Source organism: Fonsecaea erecta, assembly GCF_001651985.1.
Source record: "Fonsecaea erecta strain CBS 125763 chromosome Unknown Scaff4, whole genome shotgun sequence".
NCBI lineage: Eukaryota > Fungi > Ascomycota > Eurotiomycetes > Chaetothyriales > Herpotrichiellaceae > Fonsecaea > Fonsecaea erecta.
Genome location: NW_017387247.1, coordinates 367,765 through 389,076, shown reverse-complemented (window position 1 = coordinate 389,076; position 21,312 = coordinate 367,765). Strand labels below are relative to the sequence as shown.

Genomic DNA, 21,312 nt, shown 5'->3' with positions numbered 1-21,312 from the left:
CTCACCCTTTCCATTTCTTGAGAGGAGAGCCGTTTTCTTTGGTTCGGGTATCTCAGCTGTCCAAATATCTGCACAACGCCGCTCAGCCGCAAGAATGTTCCACCCTTTTTCTCACTGCTCGAGACGAGACGCCCCATGACTCCGACTCCAGGTCCTCCTGCTTTCCTGTCTGCAAAACCCCGAGCCATCCCTGCCTTGGCGATCGACAATCTTGGGCAACCCCACGAACTTGTTGATCCAGTTGATCACGACGAGATGCCAGACGAGGCTGTTCTCCGGTTTCAACACCCAGTGGTTCTCGTCCGGGAAACTCAGGAACCGACTTTCGATCCCCTTCATCTGGAGCACGTTGAATGCCGACAGACCCTCGGCGACCGTCAGGCGGTAGTCAAGCTCGTTGTGGATCACGAGCATGGGAGTCTCCCAGAATTTGGTAAAGCGACTGGGGTCCCACTTGTCGTAGATCTCTTGTCGCTCCCAGATGGGCCCTCCGAGGTCGTGCACCGGGAAGTATTGCTCCTCAGACGCCAACTGGCCAGTCATACTGAACACCCCGTCGTGGCAGACCAGCGCCTTGAATTTGCGGCCGAGGTCGTGTCCTTGAATCCAGTTCATCATGTACCCGCCATAGCTAGCGCCCAAGGCAACGGCCCGTGAGGTGTCAACGAATCCCAATTCCGACTCGATGTATTCAAACCCTTTGACGAGGTCCTCGTACGGGAGACCACCCCACTGATTTCGAATTGCATCGGTAAAGGCCTGGCCATATCCGGTCGATCCCGTCGGATTAGGACAGACGACCACGTAGCCCTGCTCGGCGAAGACGGCAGGGTTCCAACGTGTCGACCACTGGTCGTTCCAGGCACCTTGCGGGCCACCATGAATCAAGTACGCCAGCGGATATTTCTGGTCCGCCCGGAAGAACGAGGGCTTCATCATCCACGCATGCACTGGGTGATCATTCGCGCCTTTCCACCACAGCGAGGAAACTTGCTCAGGAGAGAGGCCGAACATGCTTCCATTTCTGCTGAGCGACGAAATGACTACCGGTCGCGTCTCGGCCAGGGGATCGGGGTTGACGAGAGTGTATGTGCTGTTGTCGACCAAGCTGTTGCTGGAGACGAGTAAGAGATTAGTCTGGGTCGACATCGGTGCGAAGTCAATGATGTATCCGGCATGGGTCAATTGGCGAGGTTGCCATTCTGGGCCTGGAGCCGCCGACAAGTCGAGCGCAAAGAGACATCCGCGGCCAGTGTCTTCAGCTTCCATCAATAGCATTTTGCCGTCCACAGACCACTTCAACGCGGTGGGAGACTTGGCCCAGCCGCCTTTCCCATCGTCGGTGCGCATGAGTTCGACCGCAGACACAGACTCGCCCTTCTCGAGCCCAGTCAGGCCGTGAACAAAGACGATCCGATTCTTGTCACTCTCATAGCCGTCGGTTGCCATCTGCAGGAACGCCAGGGATTCGCCATCGGGCGAGAAGACAGGTGATGAAGCTGCTCCATTCAACCCCGATGCATGAAGCTTGTGGAAGCTTGCGGGTTTCGGATCCAAGAGGTCCGTTTTCGGTATAAACCAGCAATCGCACTTGGTGTGTGTGGCAGGGTTGAGGTGGGCGTCCTTGGCCACAATTGTCAGGCCTGTCGGGCCAATGTCGAAGTGGTCGACTCCGCCAAACGGCGGAATAGGGCATTCCAGCTCGGAGCCCAGTAACGCGTTCCTGAAGCCCAGCAAGCTGTATCGTCCTTGGCGTGAAGTCACCATTGGTTGTGATTTCTGCAGCAAGCCTACGAAGATGGAGTTTCGCTGCTCGGTGATCCAAGCGTCCCAATGTCGGACAAACAGGGAGTCATAGACACGAGCCGACGTGTGGGATTTCGGGACGTCCTTGGGATTGTGCAAGCTGCCATCTTGATTTGCCTGGCCGGCAACCGCAATGGCGACTTTACCCGGTTCGATGACATAGAGCTTGAGACTGGAGACGGGGCCTGAAATGGTGCCGGCGGTGTAGCATTTTCCAGGGAGAGTAGCGTCGGTGACGATCAAGCACGTATTGCCATTCTCGCACTCCTTCAACCAGACGACTTCGTAGTTGGTCCCCAGCCACCTGGGCTCGCTGGCCTTGGGGTCTTTGCTGATGGAGACGGTGGTGCCCTGAGTCAGGTCCAGACAACCAATCTCGCTGGTTCGAGAGTGGGTGTCGAACGAATAGGAGGACTGCGTGTAGAGCGCGAGCTTCCCATCCGGACTTGGAACTGCTGCTGACCTCCTTGGAGCACTCAGAAGGACCCTAGGAATTGTGAATAGGTGCCCATGTGAAATGAGCTGGTCAGGAGATGGCTTACTCTGGGGTGTAGTGTTTCCGGAGTGTCATGGCTCCAGTGCTTGCTGATAGCCTTTGGCCTCGGAAAAATCAGAGAAGAGGCTTCTGACGGGCAATCCAATTCGAATAGTAGAGGGCCAAAGCAATGCTCAGGGCCGTCGTGACGCGGTGAATTGGCTCAACAAAAAAGAAAAAACGCGGGGAGAGCTAATTAACCACCGACCCCTGTTGCTATTCTTGCGTCTCACGGGGCAGCCAGCCCAGAGGTCTAGACCGCCACGTGCCGCTGGTGCTGCTGGTGGTGCTGAGCAGAGCGACATGGTGAGCTCTCCGTTCCACCGCCACGGGCAGTATATATGGCTCAATATGTGGCAAGACATCACGCTGTGCATCTTGGTCGACGCCTGACGTAGGAATACAAAAAGGTTTAAACGCGCAAATCATTGCAGCGCTTTGATGGGTGGAAAAGGCACGGAGACCATCCGAGTGTCGGGAGAAGTAGGAGACGTCGTCAGACCCTGCAGACCACGCAGTTACATATGTACCGTGTGTGCCTCCCGGTATCTACCGTATACAACAGGTCAACAATCAAACAAATACATACATACAGAACCTGGTCTTGTTGATGATGACGGTGGTAATGATAATGATAATAATAATACAACACATTGACGAATGTCTATCAAATAATATACATAATAATTACACATTGACAGATGTCTCTCACTTAATATACACAACATCTGGCATCTCAGCCACACTCTAGAGGTATCTCGTTTTACGCCCGTCGTTCCGGCACAACACTGGTGTTGCGTCAAACAATAACAAAAAGTCTCTATCGATCATGGCATGGTCAGCCACAGCTTTCCCAATACATCTTCCATCATATCATGAACCATGGTGCCTGCAACGCCGAGCTCAACCAAAACTTTTTGACCAGAGCACTTGCAACCACACTATAACATTGGCCCAAAAGGTTTAGGCCACCTGGACTCCAAACTTCCATACCTGTTGTACCGTCAGATCTCCCTCGAGACCTTCCTCCAGCACCACCAGATCCGCATCCATGCCCACCTCAAGCCTTCCTTTGCTCTTCTCCACGTCCTTGCCCAGCATCTTGGCCGGCGTGCTTGTCACGCATTCCAGCGCTTTTGCCGTGCCACAGCCCGTCCATCGCTTGAAGTTGTTGATGCAGTCGATCAAGTCCACTACACTGCCGGCAATACGCCCGTTGCTTTCCAGCTTGAGCAGCTTGCCTTCCTTGACGAAGCGATCTTCTCCTCGCCACTCGTAAGCGCCGTCGGGACATCCGGCAAACTTCTGCGCATCAGTCACAAGGATGGCGCCTTCCGGGTGAGCGGAATAGGCGATCTTGAGGGTCTGCGCCGACAAGTGGATGCCATCGGCAATGAGGCCAAAGTACGGCTGCTTGTAGCGTGCCGCCTCATCCTCCAGATCCGACATGGAGGTGCTGATGCTGAGGCTGGAACGAGGGGTGGACCTCGACGATCGAGGAGAGCCTTGTGGTGAACCCACCGGACTGGCGGGGCGGCTGGTCTTGGGTGTGGCCACAGGGGTCGAAGGCGCCGACTGTCCCAAAAGGCCAAAAATACCGGGATCCCGATGTCCAAAGGGACGCATGGCGTTGAAAAGATGTGTGACCATCGAGGCACCGGCAGCCATGGCCGCCTGCGCCTGTTCGAACGTAGCATCAGAGTGTCCCACGGAAAAGACGATGCCCCGTTTGATGAATTCAGGGATCAGGTTGATCATGTTCCCCCGCTCGGGAGCCGCGGTGATATATCTGACATTGTGGAGGTTTTCTGCACCGTAGCATTCCTCGATGTCGGCCCAAGAATGCGCTTCCCGCAAGACTTCCTTGTTGTGGATTCCATTTCTCACTGGCGAGAGAAAGGGGCCTTCGATGTGTGCTCCGAGGCTTTCTGAGCCGCTGCTGGCATCACGGGCTTTTCCAGATGGGCCAAGATAAGGGAGCACGGCACGATAGCTCTCTGGTGTGGTGCTGATGACGGTCGGGACAAACGACGTGAGGCCCGACTTGATCATCTGCTGGGTAGTGTGGGTCAGCTTTGCGGGAAAGTCTGCGTCGGGAGTTGAGAAGTCGAAGTTGTGGGAGCCGTTGATCTGAACATCGATAAAGCCGGGGGATAGGATCCTGCCTCGAAGGTCCACTGTTCTGTCCGGTCTCAGATGCGAGGAATAGAAGGCTGTCTGGGGACTTATGATCCGTCCCGTCTCGGCGGACACCCAGAGATCACCGGCCACCAATTCACCATCCTTGAGGAGGTAGCCATTGGTGAATCTAACCACACGCGGAGATGACGTCGACATGGCGGAAAGGGAGGTTCGGAGTCAGTCAACGATACGAGTAGGGATCGTTACAGCACAGGGATCAAGCGGGACAAGGAGAAAGGAAGGGACGATTGCTCGTAGGGAAGCCCTACAAGAATGAAAGGAACCAACAAGCCCAAACCCCGGAGGCAGCAGTATAGACATTGAAATAATATGGTGGACGAGGGTGGTAGCCGGATAACCACATATTTTCGCCCGAAGGTCACGTCATAAGGTTTGTCTGGGAATCTTTTTTTCTCCTGCTGTGACAGGTGCATCGAACATTCTACTGGTTCCCAGCGCATCCTGACATCCGGGGGGCACGGCAGGCTGCGGAAATGAGCGCGACAAGCCATGGATTTGTTGGTAAGGGAAACTCAAGGTGAGCAGATGAGAGGGCCGGCGGGAAAGGAGTAGGACGGGGTGTTCTCCTGTCACGTTGCAGTGTGTAAGCACGTTGTAGCCCACGACGGCTGGGCATTTTGCAGGATGGGAAGGGGGATGGAATCGGTGGTAGAGCAGAGCCTAGAGGTGAGGATTCAAGGGGGTAATGGATGCAACGATAGCCACATTGACGATGGGAATGGGAATTAGAGAATGAGACGTCGAGAAGCTGAGAAAGGCAGGGTGGCAGGGTAGCAATGGGATAGCAAAGGGTGAGATTGGGGTGCAGTGTATGGTGTGTGTGTATGTAACCCTGAGGCGGAGAAGAATGCGACTCTGTTATCGACGTCACGTGGGCGCTTGGCATCCCGTCTGACATTGTGTGGAGAGACGGAGAGACTCTGAGATACACCTGGTAGGGACTCCGTTCACAGTACTCCTACTACCACCACAACCACTGCTACTACTCCTCCATCCTTCCTCCCTATCTCTCCCACCCCCCCAAAAACCCCATCTTTTGCCGCCATCATTCCACCCCCCTCCAATATGCTCCCTGTAACTGCATTTGTGTGAGGCTACAATGCTACGGCTCTATCTCTCCATCTCTCTATCTCTCTTGTGAACTCCCCCAAGGTAACCATTCGCCTGAGGGTGACTGGTGACACTGTTGGACGGAACTCTACCATTGACCTGGTTGAGACGGTTCTTTCTATATTACTTCCTTCTCTCCTCTCTCGTCTGTCCCTCCTGTTCCCTCCAGCTCTCGCACGCGACCTCATCTGCTCCTTCGAGTCCTCCGTCCACATGAGCCAGACTCCACTAGGAATCTGCCCCGAGACTCCGCACTTGATCTCCGCTCGCCACCTAAAATCGTCCCAACTTTAAATCTTTTGAGCCTCCCCCCCCGAAAACCTCGCTGCTCGCCCTCCCTCTCTCCCTTCCTCCTTCTCTTCTCCCTCTCAGCATTGCTTGGGTGCTCTGCAATGTCTGATATCTCCAACGAGAAAATGGCTTCCACGACCGAGAAGTCTGGCGGCACCGACACGCCGCCCGAGATCATCCACAGCCAAGAAGAGAGGCAGCCCACCGGGAAGCCATGGATGTACAAGGAATTTAAACTGGGGCCCATCACCATTCCCGCATATGCCTCACCTCAGTTCCAGATTGTCTTCGTTGCGCTGGTGTGCTTCCTGTGCCCCGGCATGTTCAATGCAGTCAATGGTCTGGGTGCCGCCGGTCAGGTCAATGCGCACGACATTAACAATGCCAGCACCGCCCTGTACTCCACCTTCTCCGTGGTGGGCTTCTTCGCCGGCAGTATCGCCAACAAGATTGGTCTGCGCTTGACCCTGGGCTTGGGGGGTTTCGGATACACCCTGTACATTGCCTCGATCTTGTCCTACAACCACAATCAGAACGCAGGCTTCCTCATCTTCGCTGGTGCCCTGCTGGGTGTGTGCGCTGGTCTTCTCTGGACTGCCCAGGGTGCGGTGATGATGTCTTACCCCCCGGAGAAATCCAAGGGTCGGTACATCGCCGTGTTCTGGATGATTTTCAACTTGGGTGCCGTGATAGGTGCTCTGATCCCCCTCGGCCAGAACCTGCATTCCACGGCCAACAAGGTGAAGGATGGTACATACATTGCCTTCATCGTCCTGATGGCCGTGGGCTTTGTGCTGGCCGGATTTCTCTGCAATCCTTTCCTCGTTCGACGCAGTGACGGCTCGCGCGTCATCCTGATGAAGAACCCGACCTGGAAATCCGAGATCAAGGGCCTGTTCGAGGTCCTGGTGACGGATTGGTACATCATCTTCCTCTTCCCCATGTTCTTCGCCTCCAACTGGTTCTACACCTACCACTTCCAAGACGTGAACCTGCCCTACTTCAACATCCGCACTCGCTCCTTGAACAACGTCTTGTACTACCTGTCCCAAATCATCGGCGCCTGGATCTTCGGCTTCTTGCTCGACACCACCTACTTCCGCCGCACCACCCGTGCCAAGATCGCCATCGGAACGCTCTTCGTGCTCACCTTTGTCATCTGGGGTGGCGGCTACGACTTCCAGAAACGATACAACCGCACCGAGACCAGTGCCGACGACTACCACAAGCTCGACTTTACCGACCCGGGCTATGTCGGCCCTATGTTCCTGTACATGTTCTATGGAGCATACGACTCTGTGTGGCAGACCACTTCGTATTGGTAAGTCAGAATTAATTCCCCCAAAGGTGAACCCAATGAATTGGTCCCACTGACTGCGTTTCCACACAGGCTCATGGGCGCACTGACCAACAACGGGCGCAAACTCGCCAACTTCACCGGCTTCTACAAGGGTATTCAGTCCGCCGGGTCCGCCATCTCACCGCAACTTGATGCCAACTATGTTTCTTTCATGACCGAGTTCGCCGTCAACTGGGGCATGCTGGCCGGCTCTCTCGTCGTGGCGGCCCCGGTCATCTGGATTAAGGTCAAGGACACGACCGACATCGACGAGGATCTGAAGTTCACCGACGAGACGAGGGCGGACGTCCTGCCCCCGAGCCCGGTCGGACCCATCGTGGGTGCCGAGGGCATGATGGCAGAGAAGCAGGAGAAGGTTTAAGCGGGAAGAAATCATTCTTACGAAGGGAGTCGTGGAGTCGGAATGACGGGAACCGATTTGACTCCCCACGACTCCTCTTGACACAGAAATGTGTCGTTGAGGACGTGGAAGGGGGACGAGCAGAGACGGACGAAAGTTTCTTCGAGACCTATCTAATGGGGCTGGTGTACGAGAGAAACACTGAAGAAGAGTTGATTTGACGGGGTGATGGCAACCAGAGCCGAAAGAAATTCACAAGCTCCTTCCGTCGCCCATTGCGGCCATCGATGCATTCATCCTTCCTGCATATCACACTCAGAACAACCACCCATTTTCTATGACACCAGCCAGTCGCACAGGGGGGAGAGAAAGAGAGAAAAAAGGGATATATATTCTACCACTACTACTACCACCACCACCCTACATATGTACCCTTAACTCTGATGAATCACAATTACCTTTCTTTGCAACCAAGAACAGCAGGCTTCCTTCATGTTTTGAAATTGGCTCGGCCTGTGTAAAGTCGACCTCGCCCGCGGCGCCAGGACAAGTCGTCCGAAGCACAAGTCCTGTAACTGGTGAGCGCGGGAGATTGCATTCTCTGATAAAAAATGACAACACTCCACAATTTCTCATATCCTCGTCCACAATCATGACATCGTGCTTGTTCAAGTCTGCAGTTCTCCCTTGCTTGCCTTCAACAACCCGTCATCAGTCTTCGACGTCGATGCTCTCGCTTTGCCAATCCATCACAGGCGACGGAGAGTTCCAGATTCCTGAGATTCGGCCCCGTTCTCGGTATCAGAGACATCGTCTTCAGCCTCCAGTGGATTCGTCTTCAACCGCTTCCTCAACCCGACGACCACTTCCATCTGCTCGTCAACAGCATCCATTGCACGGCGTTTCCGCTTCCTCCCGGCTATCCCCACGGTGTCTCTCGCCGCGACCACTTCCCCCTCGCACTGTTCGACTTTCTTGATAGTCTCTTTAAGAGCATCCTTGACCGACGCCAGAGTCTTTTTGTTGGTCGCATCTCGTACCCGCTCTTGGAACTCGCGAAATCCCTCCGCGAGGGTTACGGGGGTGAGAACGATGCACTCGCCCGGTTCCAACGGACGCACCTTGGAGATCTCGTTGGTGAGGTCAAACAAGACAAGAGGCCGTCCCTTTGCTGCCAGTTCTCCGGATTTGTCTGTCCACTCCAATCACCATGTCCTTTCTGCATCAGGAGCCATCGGTCATTACATGGTAACGTCAGAGGACTGAGTCTCCAGGCCGGCAGTGTCTAGACAAAGATGATTAAATTTATTTCTACAGAAACATAGAACACATAAAGTTGTACAGGCGCTCCGCTCTCAGTGGCGCCAATGCCAATGCCCCCGTTTCAAAGCATCACACAGCATGGCTGAAGAGTCCTATGTCTGCCTTTGCTCCTCCTTGCTTCTTCTGGTGGCCAGAGCGACCTGTTCCGCCACACCACCGCCAGCTTCTCCCACGTTTGCAGGCCTTGTCTCCCTTTTCCATCTCTCATCGACGTTCTCGCCCAGCGACAGGCCCAATGCTGCACTGGTGCTCATGGAAGGGATCGATTCAGGCTCCAGGTGTGCCTCCGGCTTGACTTCCCCATCGTTGACATGGCGTGTCGACGTGCTTGTGCCCGCCGAAGAATGTGAGAGAGGCTCCAGCTCACCGGGCTCCGCAGAGAAGGGCGCTTGTGGATCGATGATGATGTGCCCATCCTTGCCCCCAGACGCTGATGATCTATCGTCCTCCCTTTCTTTTCCTTTTTTGGGCCTACTCAGCTTCGTACCCTGCGGGCTGGCGGTGAGTGGCCCATCCACAAGCCTCGACGTGGTCATTCCCTCATCGGCCGAGTCGATGTCGAAGTCAATGTTGAACATGCGATCGAGTTGCCCTCGATACTTCGCTTTCCTCAACTCCTCACCCAACCCGTCTTCTTCGTCTTCCTCGTCGCCGTCCGAACTTCCCTCGAAAAACCGATCACTCCATCGTGCGCTGTCCTGCCGGACAAGCCGGGACAGTGCAGCTTTGCTGGAGTTCATGCCGCTGTAGCTGCTCTCCCCTGTGGCACTAATCCGGGACACCAGCTCTGCGACATCGTCTCGGGACTCCCGGATTTCGGATTCGGTCCGCTTCGTCGCACGTCGGGTGGGAGTAACTTGCTTGTCGCGATCTCGCACTTTCCAAGCCGTGTGTAACTTCTGCAGATCCGCATGGATATCCGCAACTTCGGTCGGACTCGACTCGGTGACTCTGATATTATCAGTAGTCTTTGCTTTCTTTTCACCGTCATCAACGCCTCCTTGGGTCCCCTTCTCCTCGGGGAGGTCTCGTTGGCCCCTAACACTCTCCCCTTCCCTCTCCTCACCGGGAGCGAATTCTTCTCGTCCCACTGCTCTTTCCACATTCTCTTCATCTTCATCTCTGGTCCTCGCCGCCGCCGTGTACCCGAAATGTGTATCACACAGGTGCCGCACAACCGGCCACCCGTACGCATTCGCAAACATCCGGCGGACCACCATGTTGTTGTGCGCATCAGGCTCGAGCCGCACCAAAACCTTACGCCACGACAGATCTTTATGGTAGGCACGAGCAATTTTCTCCTCGATTTTCATGGCACCGACCTCTTGAGCCTGAGACTGTTGTGGTGCCTGACTAGCATCCGTGGGATTGTCTGGAGAGTGTCCCGAGGAAGGGCGGCGAGCATCAGAGGGAGAAGCCGGCGCGGATGGGAGTTGAGAGGATGATGACTGAGACCCAATGCTCGATGCGGAGCGCTTGATTCCAAAAGTCCGCTGCCGTTTCGCTGGCGGCGGAGGGATGTCTTGTGGGTGATACACACGGTCATGGAAAATCGTCCTCGGGCGAGCCGCAGGATCAAGGATGAAGTCCTTCGGGGGCAGTGGTGGGTTGAGGAGATCTCCTGCCGACTCGAAAAAGGTAGTTTTGGGAGGCGCCTCGACGTCGCCGGCGCCGCCGTCCTGGGAACTGTTGGTATATAATGATGCGCCGCGGACCACACCCCTCTCGGCATTTCCATTGCTTTCTGCTTGAGGGATTTCTTGTGACGCTTCGCCAGAGTCTTGTTGCTCTTGCTGGTGATACATTGTCTGCCCTCGTCGGTAGATCTTCTGCGTCTTCCTCGGACTCTTGGGCGGACTGCCCGGTGGTGACTTTCGCTGTCCGGCATGTGGCTTGAAGAAGTTCAACAGTTCTGTCCACAAGTTCGGTGCGGATGTTGATCGTACTTCGGCGGCGTTTGTCGACCGTTCCGACGACAGGCTGTCCTTCTTCTCCAGGAACTGACTCTCTTCCGGTTCGGGCGCTCGCTGGTCGTGATCGAAGCCTTCGCTGGTCTCCGCCTGCGGCACTTTCGATTCGGGATCCGGGGTCGATTTGCCGGACTTGTGGGCGCTCACGTCCTCGCCACTGTCGCTGAACAAGTTGTTCCAGGTCAGCGCCTTTCTAGGGTCGCTGGCATTTTGTCCCGTCATTTCAGCCCAACCCCATCCCACCATGGTCCCGACCAGGCCGCTTTCTCGTCTGGCCTTTTCCACGCGACCCAGCCCTCGCCAGTCCAAGAACAGCAGGCAGGACGTTCTCAAAGGCACAATCCCGTCATTGACCACGTTGGAGTAGACGGTGCGATTTCGGAACTTCTTCAACGCCACATGCGCTGGTCCCGTGGGCAGAATCCGCAGTAAAGGTTTGGCCCCCGGATCAGACTCCTTTCCTGGGCCGCTTTTGTGAGACTCGTTCGTGAATCCAGCCACCACAGCTCCCCAGCCGCTCTTCGCCAACGTTGGCGGCCTCCACGTCAGACCCAGGTCCTGGCCGGTCCTCCCAACCAAGCCAAAATCCAGGGCAAACTTGACGTAGATGGGATTCTCGTTGCTCAGGCCCAGAAATGGTGTGGCCATGGCGACGAAATTGATCGGTTTGATCAGGTTGAAGAACTCGGGAGAATGCTTCTGGATGTACGCGATGGCGTACGTTTGTATTAACCCGCCCAGGCTGTGGCTGATGAAACTGATGGAGGTGATGCGGTACGGCAGCTTGTGAGCTCGGTGATTTTCGTCTTTGATGATGCTGCTGTTTTTATGTGCCGGTTGCGTGCTGCCCTGGTCTTGCGGGCTTGGTTTATTGGACAAGGATGATGCTAGAGATTGTGAGAGGGACTTCCCCATGGACGACTTGACCGGTAAGTACGGTTGGTCCGGATAGGTGATGGAGAGGACGTATTTGGCGAAACGCTTGCCCAGATACTGGATGCCTCTTTCGGTCTTCATGGTGTTGCCGGTGAAGCCTCGTACGTAGATTTCTTCTTCGTCTTCCTCATCTTCCTCCTCCTGATGACCCTCCTCCAAGTCAACAGGGTTAGCAGCTTCAGGAGGAAGATCCCCGGCTCTCGTAATGTCCGGCATGGATTGTGATCGCTGTCCTAGAGCATCTCGCCCGAATTCATTCTCCCGGGCCACACGTCGAGCCCTAAGCTCGGCCCGCCTCCTTTTGGCGTCTTCCCTCGCCTGCCTCGCGGCCGTGTCGATGCTCTCCTTCATAAACAACATGTCCGCACCCACATTGCTGTGAATGCCATGGGTGAGAAGGACCAGGTGGATCTTCTTCTGCTTCCTCTGCGTCTTCTCCGGTTTGGCGTCAGCATCTCTCTTGTCGCCGTGCTGGGGCCCCTGTTCCACCCGGACTTTGGTTTGCCCGTCGGCCTCCTCCTCCCACTCGGGAAAGGGAGGAGTGTTCCAGAGGCTGTGGGTGTCATCGACCACCAGTCGGACTGCCTTGGAGAAGACGCCCCTCGGGTGCTGCGGAGAGGTGGCTTTTTGCGACCGAGCCTGTTGATGGTCTTCGAGTCGACCTGGTGCACCTTGGCCCGATCCAATGACACCATGGAACCCCAGTTCCACGGACTTCTCATCGCGTCCCACGAGGACTTCATAGTCCACGCTCGCGGTCTTGGAAAAGATCACCTGCGAGGCAATTTCGATGATCCAGGTGAAGCTTTTCCGCTCACTTCCCCCTCGATCTCCGCGTCGTACGTCGATGCTCTGTCTCTGGGCATCTTCTCTGACATGCTCGGGGACCGTGAGTTTCGCGTTCCACTGCCCACCGGCCTTCAACTGCGGTTCAAAGTACGGTACGCCTTCCGTGTCGGCAGCTTCATGTTTCTTGTACGGATCGAATGTGGACGGGTAGCACGCCACGTATAGAGTGTAAGGCCCATGGAGATAGGCAGCACGGAGAGGTGCAGCAACCGTGTTCTTGATCTTCACGTGCAAGTGTGTCGGGGGCGGAAGGATGCGGTCGAGGCTAGGGGTATAGGTTACAGTATATCTGTGTAGCCAGAGGTTAGCCAGCAGGCATACAGACGGGGAAATCGACACCGTACCTCACGACCTCACCGACCCGGACAGCGCCAGTCTGATGGAGCAGGAGCATGTTTCTGGAGGTAGAGTGTACATGCCGCGATCTGCACTAACACACTGTTCAAACCCGAGAGAGCCTCATGTGTTTCGAACCATTCTTGACGGGCTAGAAGGGATAGACGTTGGTGCAGAACTCGAAGACGGCCCTCAGCTGCATGATGTTTGGTGACTGATGCTTCGAACTGCTGTTCCTAGAGTCGCCATCGTGTCCATGACATGAAGAATCACCGAGGATAAGGTGCAGGCCGGGTGAGTAGGGCTGCCATAGCATCGGGATGCGATCGGTATGACATAACTTTATGGAGCATGTGGTGCAGCCAGTATTTCTTCGGTGCAACGGTGCATACGGAGTAGTGCTAGTTAGTCACGCGCCCGCGCTCGCGTGCGCCGGATGGGGCCAAAACACTGAGTGGTAAGCTGAATTCAGCAGTGTCTGAGCGTCATAATAATATTATATTCACCAACGGAGAAGGCTGCATACGAGGAGATGGACGGTGTGGATAGTTACATCTTGAGAACGATCTTCAGTAGTAATAAGTCTACGGCGAGGAGAGAGCCTCCTCTACTATGCTCCAAGTTTTGTCACAAGCAACATGCATGGTCCTGGCGGCCCCTATATCGTGTATCCCAAAAACATTTACAAATGCTCCCCAGCGACCTCGAGCAAACGCTAGAACTCACAGTCGGGCCTTCAGCATCTCGTGGGGTGTAATCAAAGGATCGTAGGCTCGAATGCCGAGAGTGTCCTGGGGGACGGTCGATGTATGGTACCGTAAGCCAGCGGTATCGACCATATCGGGGGTTAGGTCTTCCACCTTGGAAGCACCGATGAGCCTCATGTTCATCACCATTTCGTCTTTCAACAGTTGCATGGCACGATCCACACCGGGCAGTCCATATGCAGACATGGCGAAGAGGAATGGTCGGCCAATGCCAACACCTTTGGCCCCCAGACACAAAGCCTTGATAATGTCGGTTGCTCGGCGAATGCCACCGTCAATGAAAATCTCCAGTTTATCCTGCAAACCCCGCTCGCGGAGAACGGGCATGACCTCGGCGAGGACCTCGACGCCAGAACGCGCAAAGTCCAGCTGGCGACCACCGTGGTTGGAAAGGACAACGCCGTGGACACCCGCCTCGATGGCCATGAGGACATCCTCAACCCGCTGGACACCCTTGAGAATGATGGGCATCTTCGTGATACTCAAGAACCAGGGAATGTCTTTCCAGCTCAGACTGGGGTCGATGAAGCTCGAAATGGCTCTGGCGGCACCTTGGGATCGATCGACGTTCTCGCCACTGGTGTTTTGGACGTTAGAGCCGGTGTCGTCGAACTTGCTACGCATGTCTTTCTCTCGCCTGCCCAGCTGGGGAGCATCGACCGTGATGAAGAGACCCTTGCAGCCCCGTGCTTCGGCATGTTGGACGATCTTCTTGGTGATCTCTCGGTCTTTGTTGACGTACAGCTGAAGCCATTGGCATTGGTCGCCTTGTCGAGCATCGCAAATTTCGTCGAAACTGCAAGAGGCCAAAGTTGGGATCATCTGGATGACGTTGTGCTTCTTTGCCCCCCTTGTGAGGACGACCTCTCCCTCGGGATTGCCCAACTTGCCCAACGCAGTCGCGGTGACATAGAAAGGAATGTCGCATTTAGTCCCGAGCATGGTGGTACTGATGTCCACTTTCTCCACATCGACCAGGATTCTCGGTCTGAACCAGATCTTATGAAAAGCGGAGTGGTTTTCTCTCATGGTGATCTCGTCGTCGGCGCCGGAGCTGTAGTAGGCCCAGGCGGGTTTCTTCATGACCTGTCTTGCCACGCTTTCAAAGTCCATGAGATTGTAACATGCTTCAAGAGGGGGCATGTTCTTGATGCGCTCTTGTCGTGCCTTCTCCTCGGGAGACTCTTCCTTTTCTTCCTGCTGCACCGTCTCCATGTTCACGGGACCCAAATGCTTCTCTTGAGGCAGATACTTGTCCAGTGTATCGGGGGGGTGGATGGGGTCGAATTCCTCAGTAGCATCTTTGCCGGCGTACTTGAGAATGATCTTAGGACCACCAGGGTGTTCTAGGAGAGACCAGTCAGCTGGTGGGCATCGTCCTGGAGTCGTCACCACAAACCTGGAAGAAACTCGGTCACATCATAGGCTTTGCCATGGACAATTACCCAACACGACTCTTTGGAGTTGTGTTTGGCCACTTCTTCTCCCGTGAGGGTGCCCACGTCGGGTCTTTCGCCTTTGTCACGATTCATCGTGGTGGAGATTGATCCGAGATTAGAGGCTGTCTCTCGCGGTCGGGGTCAGAGGCAGGAGATTCCCGAGGAGGACGGGGCGGAGAGGGACAGAAGAAGACAATGGCAAAAGCAACCACGACAAGGAGTCCGAAGAGGAGTATAAATGCTGGAGCAAAGCTTTTGAACTGAAGAGTCTGTCCGCGGACAAATTTCCTGGGGAAGGTGTAATGATCATCCATCTGGCCGGCTATTGGTGAGTGGATGCTATTATCGAGGCAGCTCCAGAAGCCATTCTGAGAAGACTGAGGCGGGGACAAGATCGATCTGTGGGATGACGGTGTTCCCGCCGCCTCTGACGCTGGCGTGGCTGCCCTCCACTTTTTAGGCACTAGGCCTGTTTCACGGGAACCACGGGCATATTGCCATGGCTCTCCCGGGCGTGAAAAAGTGCCGGTGGCCGCCCAGAGATCAGCACCACCGGACACCACCATCGTCCACATGCCCCCGGCCGTCCCTTACCGTCGCCCACCTCGTTGCTGGCCACCTGCCTCACTCTACTGGACTAAGTGGGATAGTGTGTCCGTGTGCTGGTAGTGATTGGTCTTCGTCTCTATTGAAGTTTTCTCTCCTGCTCTATTATTTGCTAAGGAGAATCCGTCCATTGGCCGTCTGTACCTGTTCCCCCGCAAATTCAAACCACAGCATGCCATACTGCTTTCCGATCCCCCAGATTTCGACATCCACCATGCCTTCGAGAATGCCACCATCGCCACCACGAGTCCACGACAGGACACCTGGACGTGCACTCCTTGGCACGTCCTTCCACGCTTCAGGGCGGTTGTCGTCGGCGCAGGGGTGCCCCTTTCTCCTCCTAGGATGCTGTCACCGTTTTTCCCTGGGTGCGATCACCACTTTGACTTGACCCCCAGTCCAGAAGCTTCGCCCTGGGAAATGATGAGCTTGTGGACGGGTTCACATAAATGCAACCCTCCTTGACTGGGGGTTGGCTGTTCATCTTAAAACTGCGCACCTCCCCCGGTTTGATCACTCTCCCTTCTGTATCGCTTCTCTCAGTTTGACCTGGGCTACTACTCAAGATGGCAGAACCTACTGACAAGGAAATCGTTTCACACGATGAATCGGCGTCTTCCCGGTACAATGCCTCTGGCACGGACCGTGACATCGATCCCGAGAAGCTCAACGACCCCAAAATGCAGAAATTGGCTGGTGAAATCACATATGAAGATGAGACAGATCCGGTAAACAGACAGCACAACCCGCTTGCTCAAAAGCTGCGGTCGCGTCACATGCAGATGATTGCCATCGGTAAGACTTTTTCTGGATACCATCCAAAGCTTGTCCATGCTAAGACACAGTCAAGGCGGTTCGATCGGCGCGGGTCTATTCGTCGGGTCTGGCAGTGCGTTGCACAAGGGTGGCCCTGGGAGTGTGCTGCTGGGCTTCATTATCATCGGCTTCATGTTACTCTGCACGATGCAGGCGCTGGGTGAACTGGCCAGTAAGTGCTCAGAATTGCATCTCACTGCTTGTCCTTTGTTCCTGACAATGGTGGCTAGTTCTGTATCCCGTGAACGGCGCCTTTTACACCTACATCGTTCGATTCGTCGACCCGTCCCTCGGTTTTGCTGTTGGTTGGGTAAGAGCTTCCTGATGATATGTCAAAACTGCAGAGTGTTGACCACCAGACAGGACTACGCTATCGGCTGGTTGACCGTCTTGCCCTTTGAACTCACGGCGGCGTCAATCACGATCGAATATTGGAGAGATGATATCCACGTCAGCGTCTGGATCACTGTCTTCTTAGTGTTCCTGTGTCTGGTCCAGGTCTTCGGCGTGCTCGGCTACGGCGAGGTTGAATTTGTACTGGCGATGATCAAAATCACAGCCTGCATAGGATTCATCATCTTCGGAATTGTGGTTGACTGTGGCGGCGTGTCCTCCGATAACCGGGGTTATATTGGTGCTCGCTATTGGCACAATCCTGGCGCTTTTCAGAATGGCTTCAAAGGCTTCTGCACGTATGTCACTTTCGCCGACTATCTCGATTGGAATCTAGCTGACGTCTCAGTGTCTTTGTCACCGCGGCGTTTGCCTTTGGGGGAACCGAGCTCGTCGGATTGGCAGCCGCTGAAGCTGCAGACCCCCATCGCTCCCTGCCCAAAGCGACTCGACAAGTGTTTTGGCGGATTGCGACATTTTACGTTCTTTCCCTCTTCATCGTCGGTCTCATCGTGCCATCTGATAGCAAAGACCTGCTGGGCGCCAGCGGCGCCAATACGAAAGCCTCTCCCTTTGTCCTGGCCATCAAGTATGCCGGTGTCAAGGGGTTGCCATCGGTGATGAATGCGGTCATTACCATCTCTGTCATTAGTGTCGCCAACAGCTGCACATATGGCTCGTCACGCACCATGCAGGCCCTTGCAGCGAGAGGCATGGGCCCGAAATTCCTGATGTATGTCGACAGGCAGGGACGACCACTCTGGTGTATCGTGATTCAACTATTGTTCGGGTGCCTTGCGTACATCGGTGAGGCCAATGCTTCCGACACCATCTTCACCTGGTTGCTCTCGCTGTCGGGCTTGAGCTTTTTCTTCCTGTGGCTGAGCATCAATCTGGCACATATTCGTAAGTCAAGTCCTACTGGGCGGTTGGCATGACCAATGTGCTAACAATCTCCAGGGTTCCGATACGGATGGTAATACCCTGTAACCCCTTCGTGCGTAATCGAGAGGCTAACCTTTGCGTTCCAGGTATGCCCACGGATTTACTAAGCATCAACTGCCTTATCAGGCTGCTTTTGGCATCTGGGGATCTTACATTGGATTGTTCCTGAACATCATCGCCATCATTGCGACATTCTACACTTCGTTGTTCCCGTTGGGATCCAGCCCGGACGCCGAGGTGTTTTTTGAGAATTTTCTTGCCGCGCCGATCGTCATTGCTTTGTACATTGGATGGAAACTCTACTCCCGTGACTGGAAGCTTTTTATTCGTGCGAGCGAGATGGACGTTACGATGGGTATTCGGAGAGGAAGTCTCGAGATTGCGGCGGAAAAAGGACGAACGGGGTGGTCGAAGGCACTCAGAGCGTTTATCTGAGACCCCTTTCACCTTGGGGATGGTGCGTGGCCAAGGGGTGTAGCCAGTGTTGCAACATCCTGACGCTCTTTGACGGGTTTTTTATAGCCAAAAGGCCTCAACGTCGAGTCATGCACGACGTCTCCCTCCTCTCTCAGCAGGCATATTTATAGGAATTGCTCGACCACCAACGACAACCCGTGGCGCACAGCTCCTCTCTATCCTCTTACGGTAGTTGGTGTTCCCAACCCGTGTTCTCAACCCGTTGGCCTGTTTCAGCATAACCATATGCAGGCGTTCAGCGATATACACGCCACGGCCTGCATCACGTGGACAAGGCTTCGGCCCCCTTTCAATATGCACAAATTTCTCTTTTCCTGTCTCCTTTCCTATGCTTACACTCCCAAACCTTGTATATTACAATCTTGTTTGCTTGACTGCTTACTTGTTTCTTTTCCTTGCCAGGATACGTCTCTGCTTGACGGGTGCTGATATTATCCCGTGTCAGCAATGCAATAGTGCCACATAAGCTGGGGTATCCGAGAAAGATGAATGGGATGGCCTCGCTCTAACTCCGATCTGGAAATCGCAGGCCCTTCAATGCCCGTCTCACGCGAGAGGGAGATCCGTCGATACCAGTCTGGTGCAGTTCATGCCCTCTCCGCAACGAATGGAAGGAAGGCTGACCGGCTGGCGATACATGAAGAAGAAAGAGGGCTTCCGCTTCGTCAGTGGAGACGGCATTCTTATTCCGTGGACTACGTATACATCCTTTCACCCGCATACATCTCGCTATACTTCTTACCCACCCAGCAGATACGCCACCAATCACGGACTCGACGAGGCTCACACTGGTCAAGGTGCTTTTGAACGACGCCTCTTCTGAGAAAGACGGTACCGTAAGGGTCGTCGTCCAGCAGCCGGTGAATGGCCTAACTCCCAGCTTCTTTCTCCGTCAGGCCCAGCATGTTTGTCTTGTCGTATAATATGGGGCAACAGGAGGAGGAGACAGCAGCTCAAACGGCCATACCCCGACTCTACAATGTGAAATGAGGCAGCCACATAACATATAAGGAGCACAACAGCCCTGGGCAAACTAATATTCTATCACGAGGCCTTTTTGATACACCCATTGAACTCGTCGGGTGAAGACCGAGAATCTCCTCACCTTTTCCCTCACCTGGACCGCCAACCACCCATCATGCCGTCCACAGGCCCGAGCAACAACCCTCAGGGCGTGCACTTCGTGGGCTCTCTCCCACTGCCCACGACACGCGACGTGTTCGAGCTGCTCGGCACCACCATGACCTCGCACGTCCGACGTATTCCCGACGGCGAGCCCTCGTCGCGGAAGAACTTCGTGCAGTTCCAGCGCGACCTGTTCCTGCCGTACCCGCAGCTCGTCAACTCGCGCCACAACCCGACCGCCACGTCGGGCCAGCCACTCACCGACGTCGACGCGGTCACTCGACACCTCGAGAGGCTGGAGACGGGCTACGACGCGGCGGCCATCGCGTCGTACGCGACCTTCACGGATATGCGGACGCACTGGTCGTCGTCATCGTCGTCAATGACACCCGACGGTTGCGACGACGGCGTCAAGTTCCAAGTCGGCATCCCGACTCCACTCAACGCACTGACCGCCATCGTGGCCCCGAACTACAAGGCCTTCGTGGAGCCTCACTACACGGCGGCGCTGAAACGCGCGCTCGCGCGGATTCAGGCCGCAATTCCGCACCGCGACCTCGCCATCCAGATCGACTGCGCGCACGAGTTCGCCGTGCTGGAGGAGGCGTGGGCGCGTGTGGACGGCATGGAGCGGTCGAAGCCGTGGTGGTGCGACGTCGACGGCGACGGCGACGGCGGTCCACCCACGGACACTCTCCACGCGGCCATCTTCCGCGGCGTGGTCGACCGGGTCGTCGCGTTCGCCGGGGCCGACCACATCGCGCCCGACGTCGAGCTGGGCCTGCACTTCTGCTACGGCGACTTCGGGCACAAGCACTTCCTCGAGCCAACCGACACGCGGACCATGGTGCGCGCGGCCCTGGCCATCCTGCCTCGTCTCGGCCGGCGCGTCAACTACATCCACATGCCGGTGCCGCGGGGGCGCGACGACGAGGCCTACTTCGCGCCGCTGGTCGATCTACTCCCGTTGCTCCGCGCGCACGGCACGGTGCTGTATCTGGGGTTGGTGCGCGAGGGCGACGAGGCCGGCACGGTCAGACGCATCGAGACGGCGCGCAGGGTCGTGGACGGCGACGGCACCGGCGTACCAGGAACGCCGCCTCTCACGTGGGGCATTGCCACCGAGTGCGGCATGGGCAGGATGAAGACGGAGGATGTGCCCTGGACGTTGGACGTGATGAAGAAGCTCGCGAGGCCTATACGTTAGGCAGGGATGAAAGGAGAACAACGAGACAACTGGACGAGACGAGACGGGACGAGACGGGACACAGGGACACAGGAGGTCAAGTCACAGTCACAATAGTCATTGGATTGAATTGATGGGATCGATTGGATCGGCTTGGCTGCTCTGTGTGTATTGTATTTGGCTTTAACTATATACTGTATACCGAGTATATACTATATAGACGCAGCTCTGGACAGACAACACACAGCTTTATGCCCCGTAGTAATTATTATAGGACAATAATATATACTCCCTATGTATACATGTGGTATATACATATCTACAATTCCACTCCAGATCGGTCAAAAAAAAAAGAGTCAAAATCTATACAAATACAGCTTTCTCTTCAAGCATAAGCAGGCAAAGCAGGCAAGTAAGTGCAATAAGTACAGTAAGTAACTAAGCAGGACAAAACAGGAGATTACATATCTACACATCTACACTACCGACCCACTTTAATA

General features: G+C 55.2%; 7 protein-coding genes across 7 annotated transcripts; 3 read left to right on the top strand and 4 right to left on the bottom strand.

Moving 5' to 3' along the window:
* Positions 1–111: 111 nt before the first annotated feature.
* AYL99_04876 (hypothetical protein) lies at positions 112–2,377 on the bottom strand (the record flags this gene model as incomplete). Its single annotated transcript, XM_018836388.1, has 2 exons — positions 112–2,293; positions 2,349–2,377. 2 exons carry the CDS (start codon positions 2,375–2,377, stop codon positions 112–114), a joined length of 2,211 nt encoding a protein of 736 aa, XP_018693241.1.
* A 927-nt stretch (positions 2,378–3,304) lies between these two features.
* AYL99_04875 (hypothetical protein) lies at positions 3,305–4,678 on the bottom strand (the record flags this gene model as incomplete). The annotated part of the gene is made up of 1 exon (XM_018836387.1): positions 3,305–4,678. The coding sequence occupies one exon, from the start codon at positions 4,676–4,678 to the stop codon at positions 3,305–3,307; it is 1,374 nt and encodes a 457-aa protein (XP_018693240.1).
* Positions 4,679–6,045: 1,367 nt separating this feature from the next.
* Positions 6,046–7,665, top strand: AYL99_04874 (hypothetical protein; the record flags this gene model as incomplete). The annotated part of the gene is made up of 2 exons (XM_018836386.1): positions 6,046–7,265; positions 7,335–7,665. 2 exons carry the CDS (start codon positions 6,046–6,048, stop codon positions 7,663–7,665), a joined length of 1,551 nt encoding a protein of 516 aa, XP_018693239.1.
* Positions 7,666–8,393: 728 nt separating this feature from the next.
* AYL99_04873 (hypothetical protein) lies at positions 8,394–13,116 on the bottom strand (the record flags this gene model as incomplete). The annotated part of the gene is made up of 3 exons (XM_018836385.1): positions 8,394–8,836; positions 9,122–13,011; positions 13,067–13,116. 3 exons carry the CDS (start codon positions 13,114–13,116, stop codon positions 8,394–8,396), a joined length of 4,383 nt encoding a protein of 1,460 aa, XP_018693238.1.
* A 664-nt stretch (positions 13,117–13,780) lies between these two features.
* Positions 13,781–15,357, bottom strand: AYL99_04872 (hypothetical protein; the record flags this gene model as incomplete). The annotated part of the gene is made up of 2 exons (XM_018836384.1): positions 13,781–15,171; positions 15,225–15,357. 2 exons carry the CDS (start codon positions 15,355–15,357, stop codon positions 13,781–13,783), a joined length of 1,524 nt encoding a protein of 507 aa, XP_018693237.1.
* Positions 15,358–16,436: 1,079 nt separating this feature from the next.
* Positions 16,437–18,459, top strand: AYL99_04871 (hypothetical protein; the record flags this gene model as incomplete). The annotated part of the gene is made up of 7 exons (XM_018836383.1): positions 16,437–16,665; positions 16,721–16,858; positions 16,917–16,996; positions 17,050–17,378; positions 17,429–17,985; positions 18,040–18,055; positions 18,111–18,459. The coding sequence occupies 7 exons, from the start codon at positions 16,437–16,439 to the stop codon at positions 18,457–18,459; spliced, it is 1,698 nt and encodes a 565-aa protein (XP_018693236.1).
* Positions 18,460–19,639: 1,180 nt separating this feature from the next.
* Positions 19,640–20,833, top strand: AYL99_04870 (hypothetical protein; the record flags this gene model as incomplete). The annotated part of the gene is made up of 1 exon (XM_018836382.1): positions 19,640–20,833. One exon carries the CDS (start codon positions 19,640–19,642, stop codon positions 20,831–20,833), a length of 1,194 nt encoding a protein of 397 aa, XP_018693235.1.
* Between the last annotated feature and the right edge of the window lie 479 nt (positions 20,834–21,312).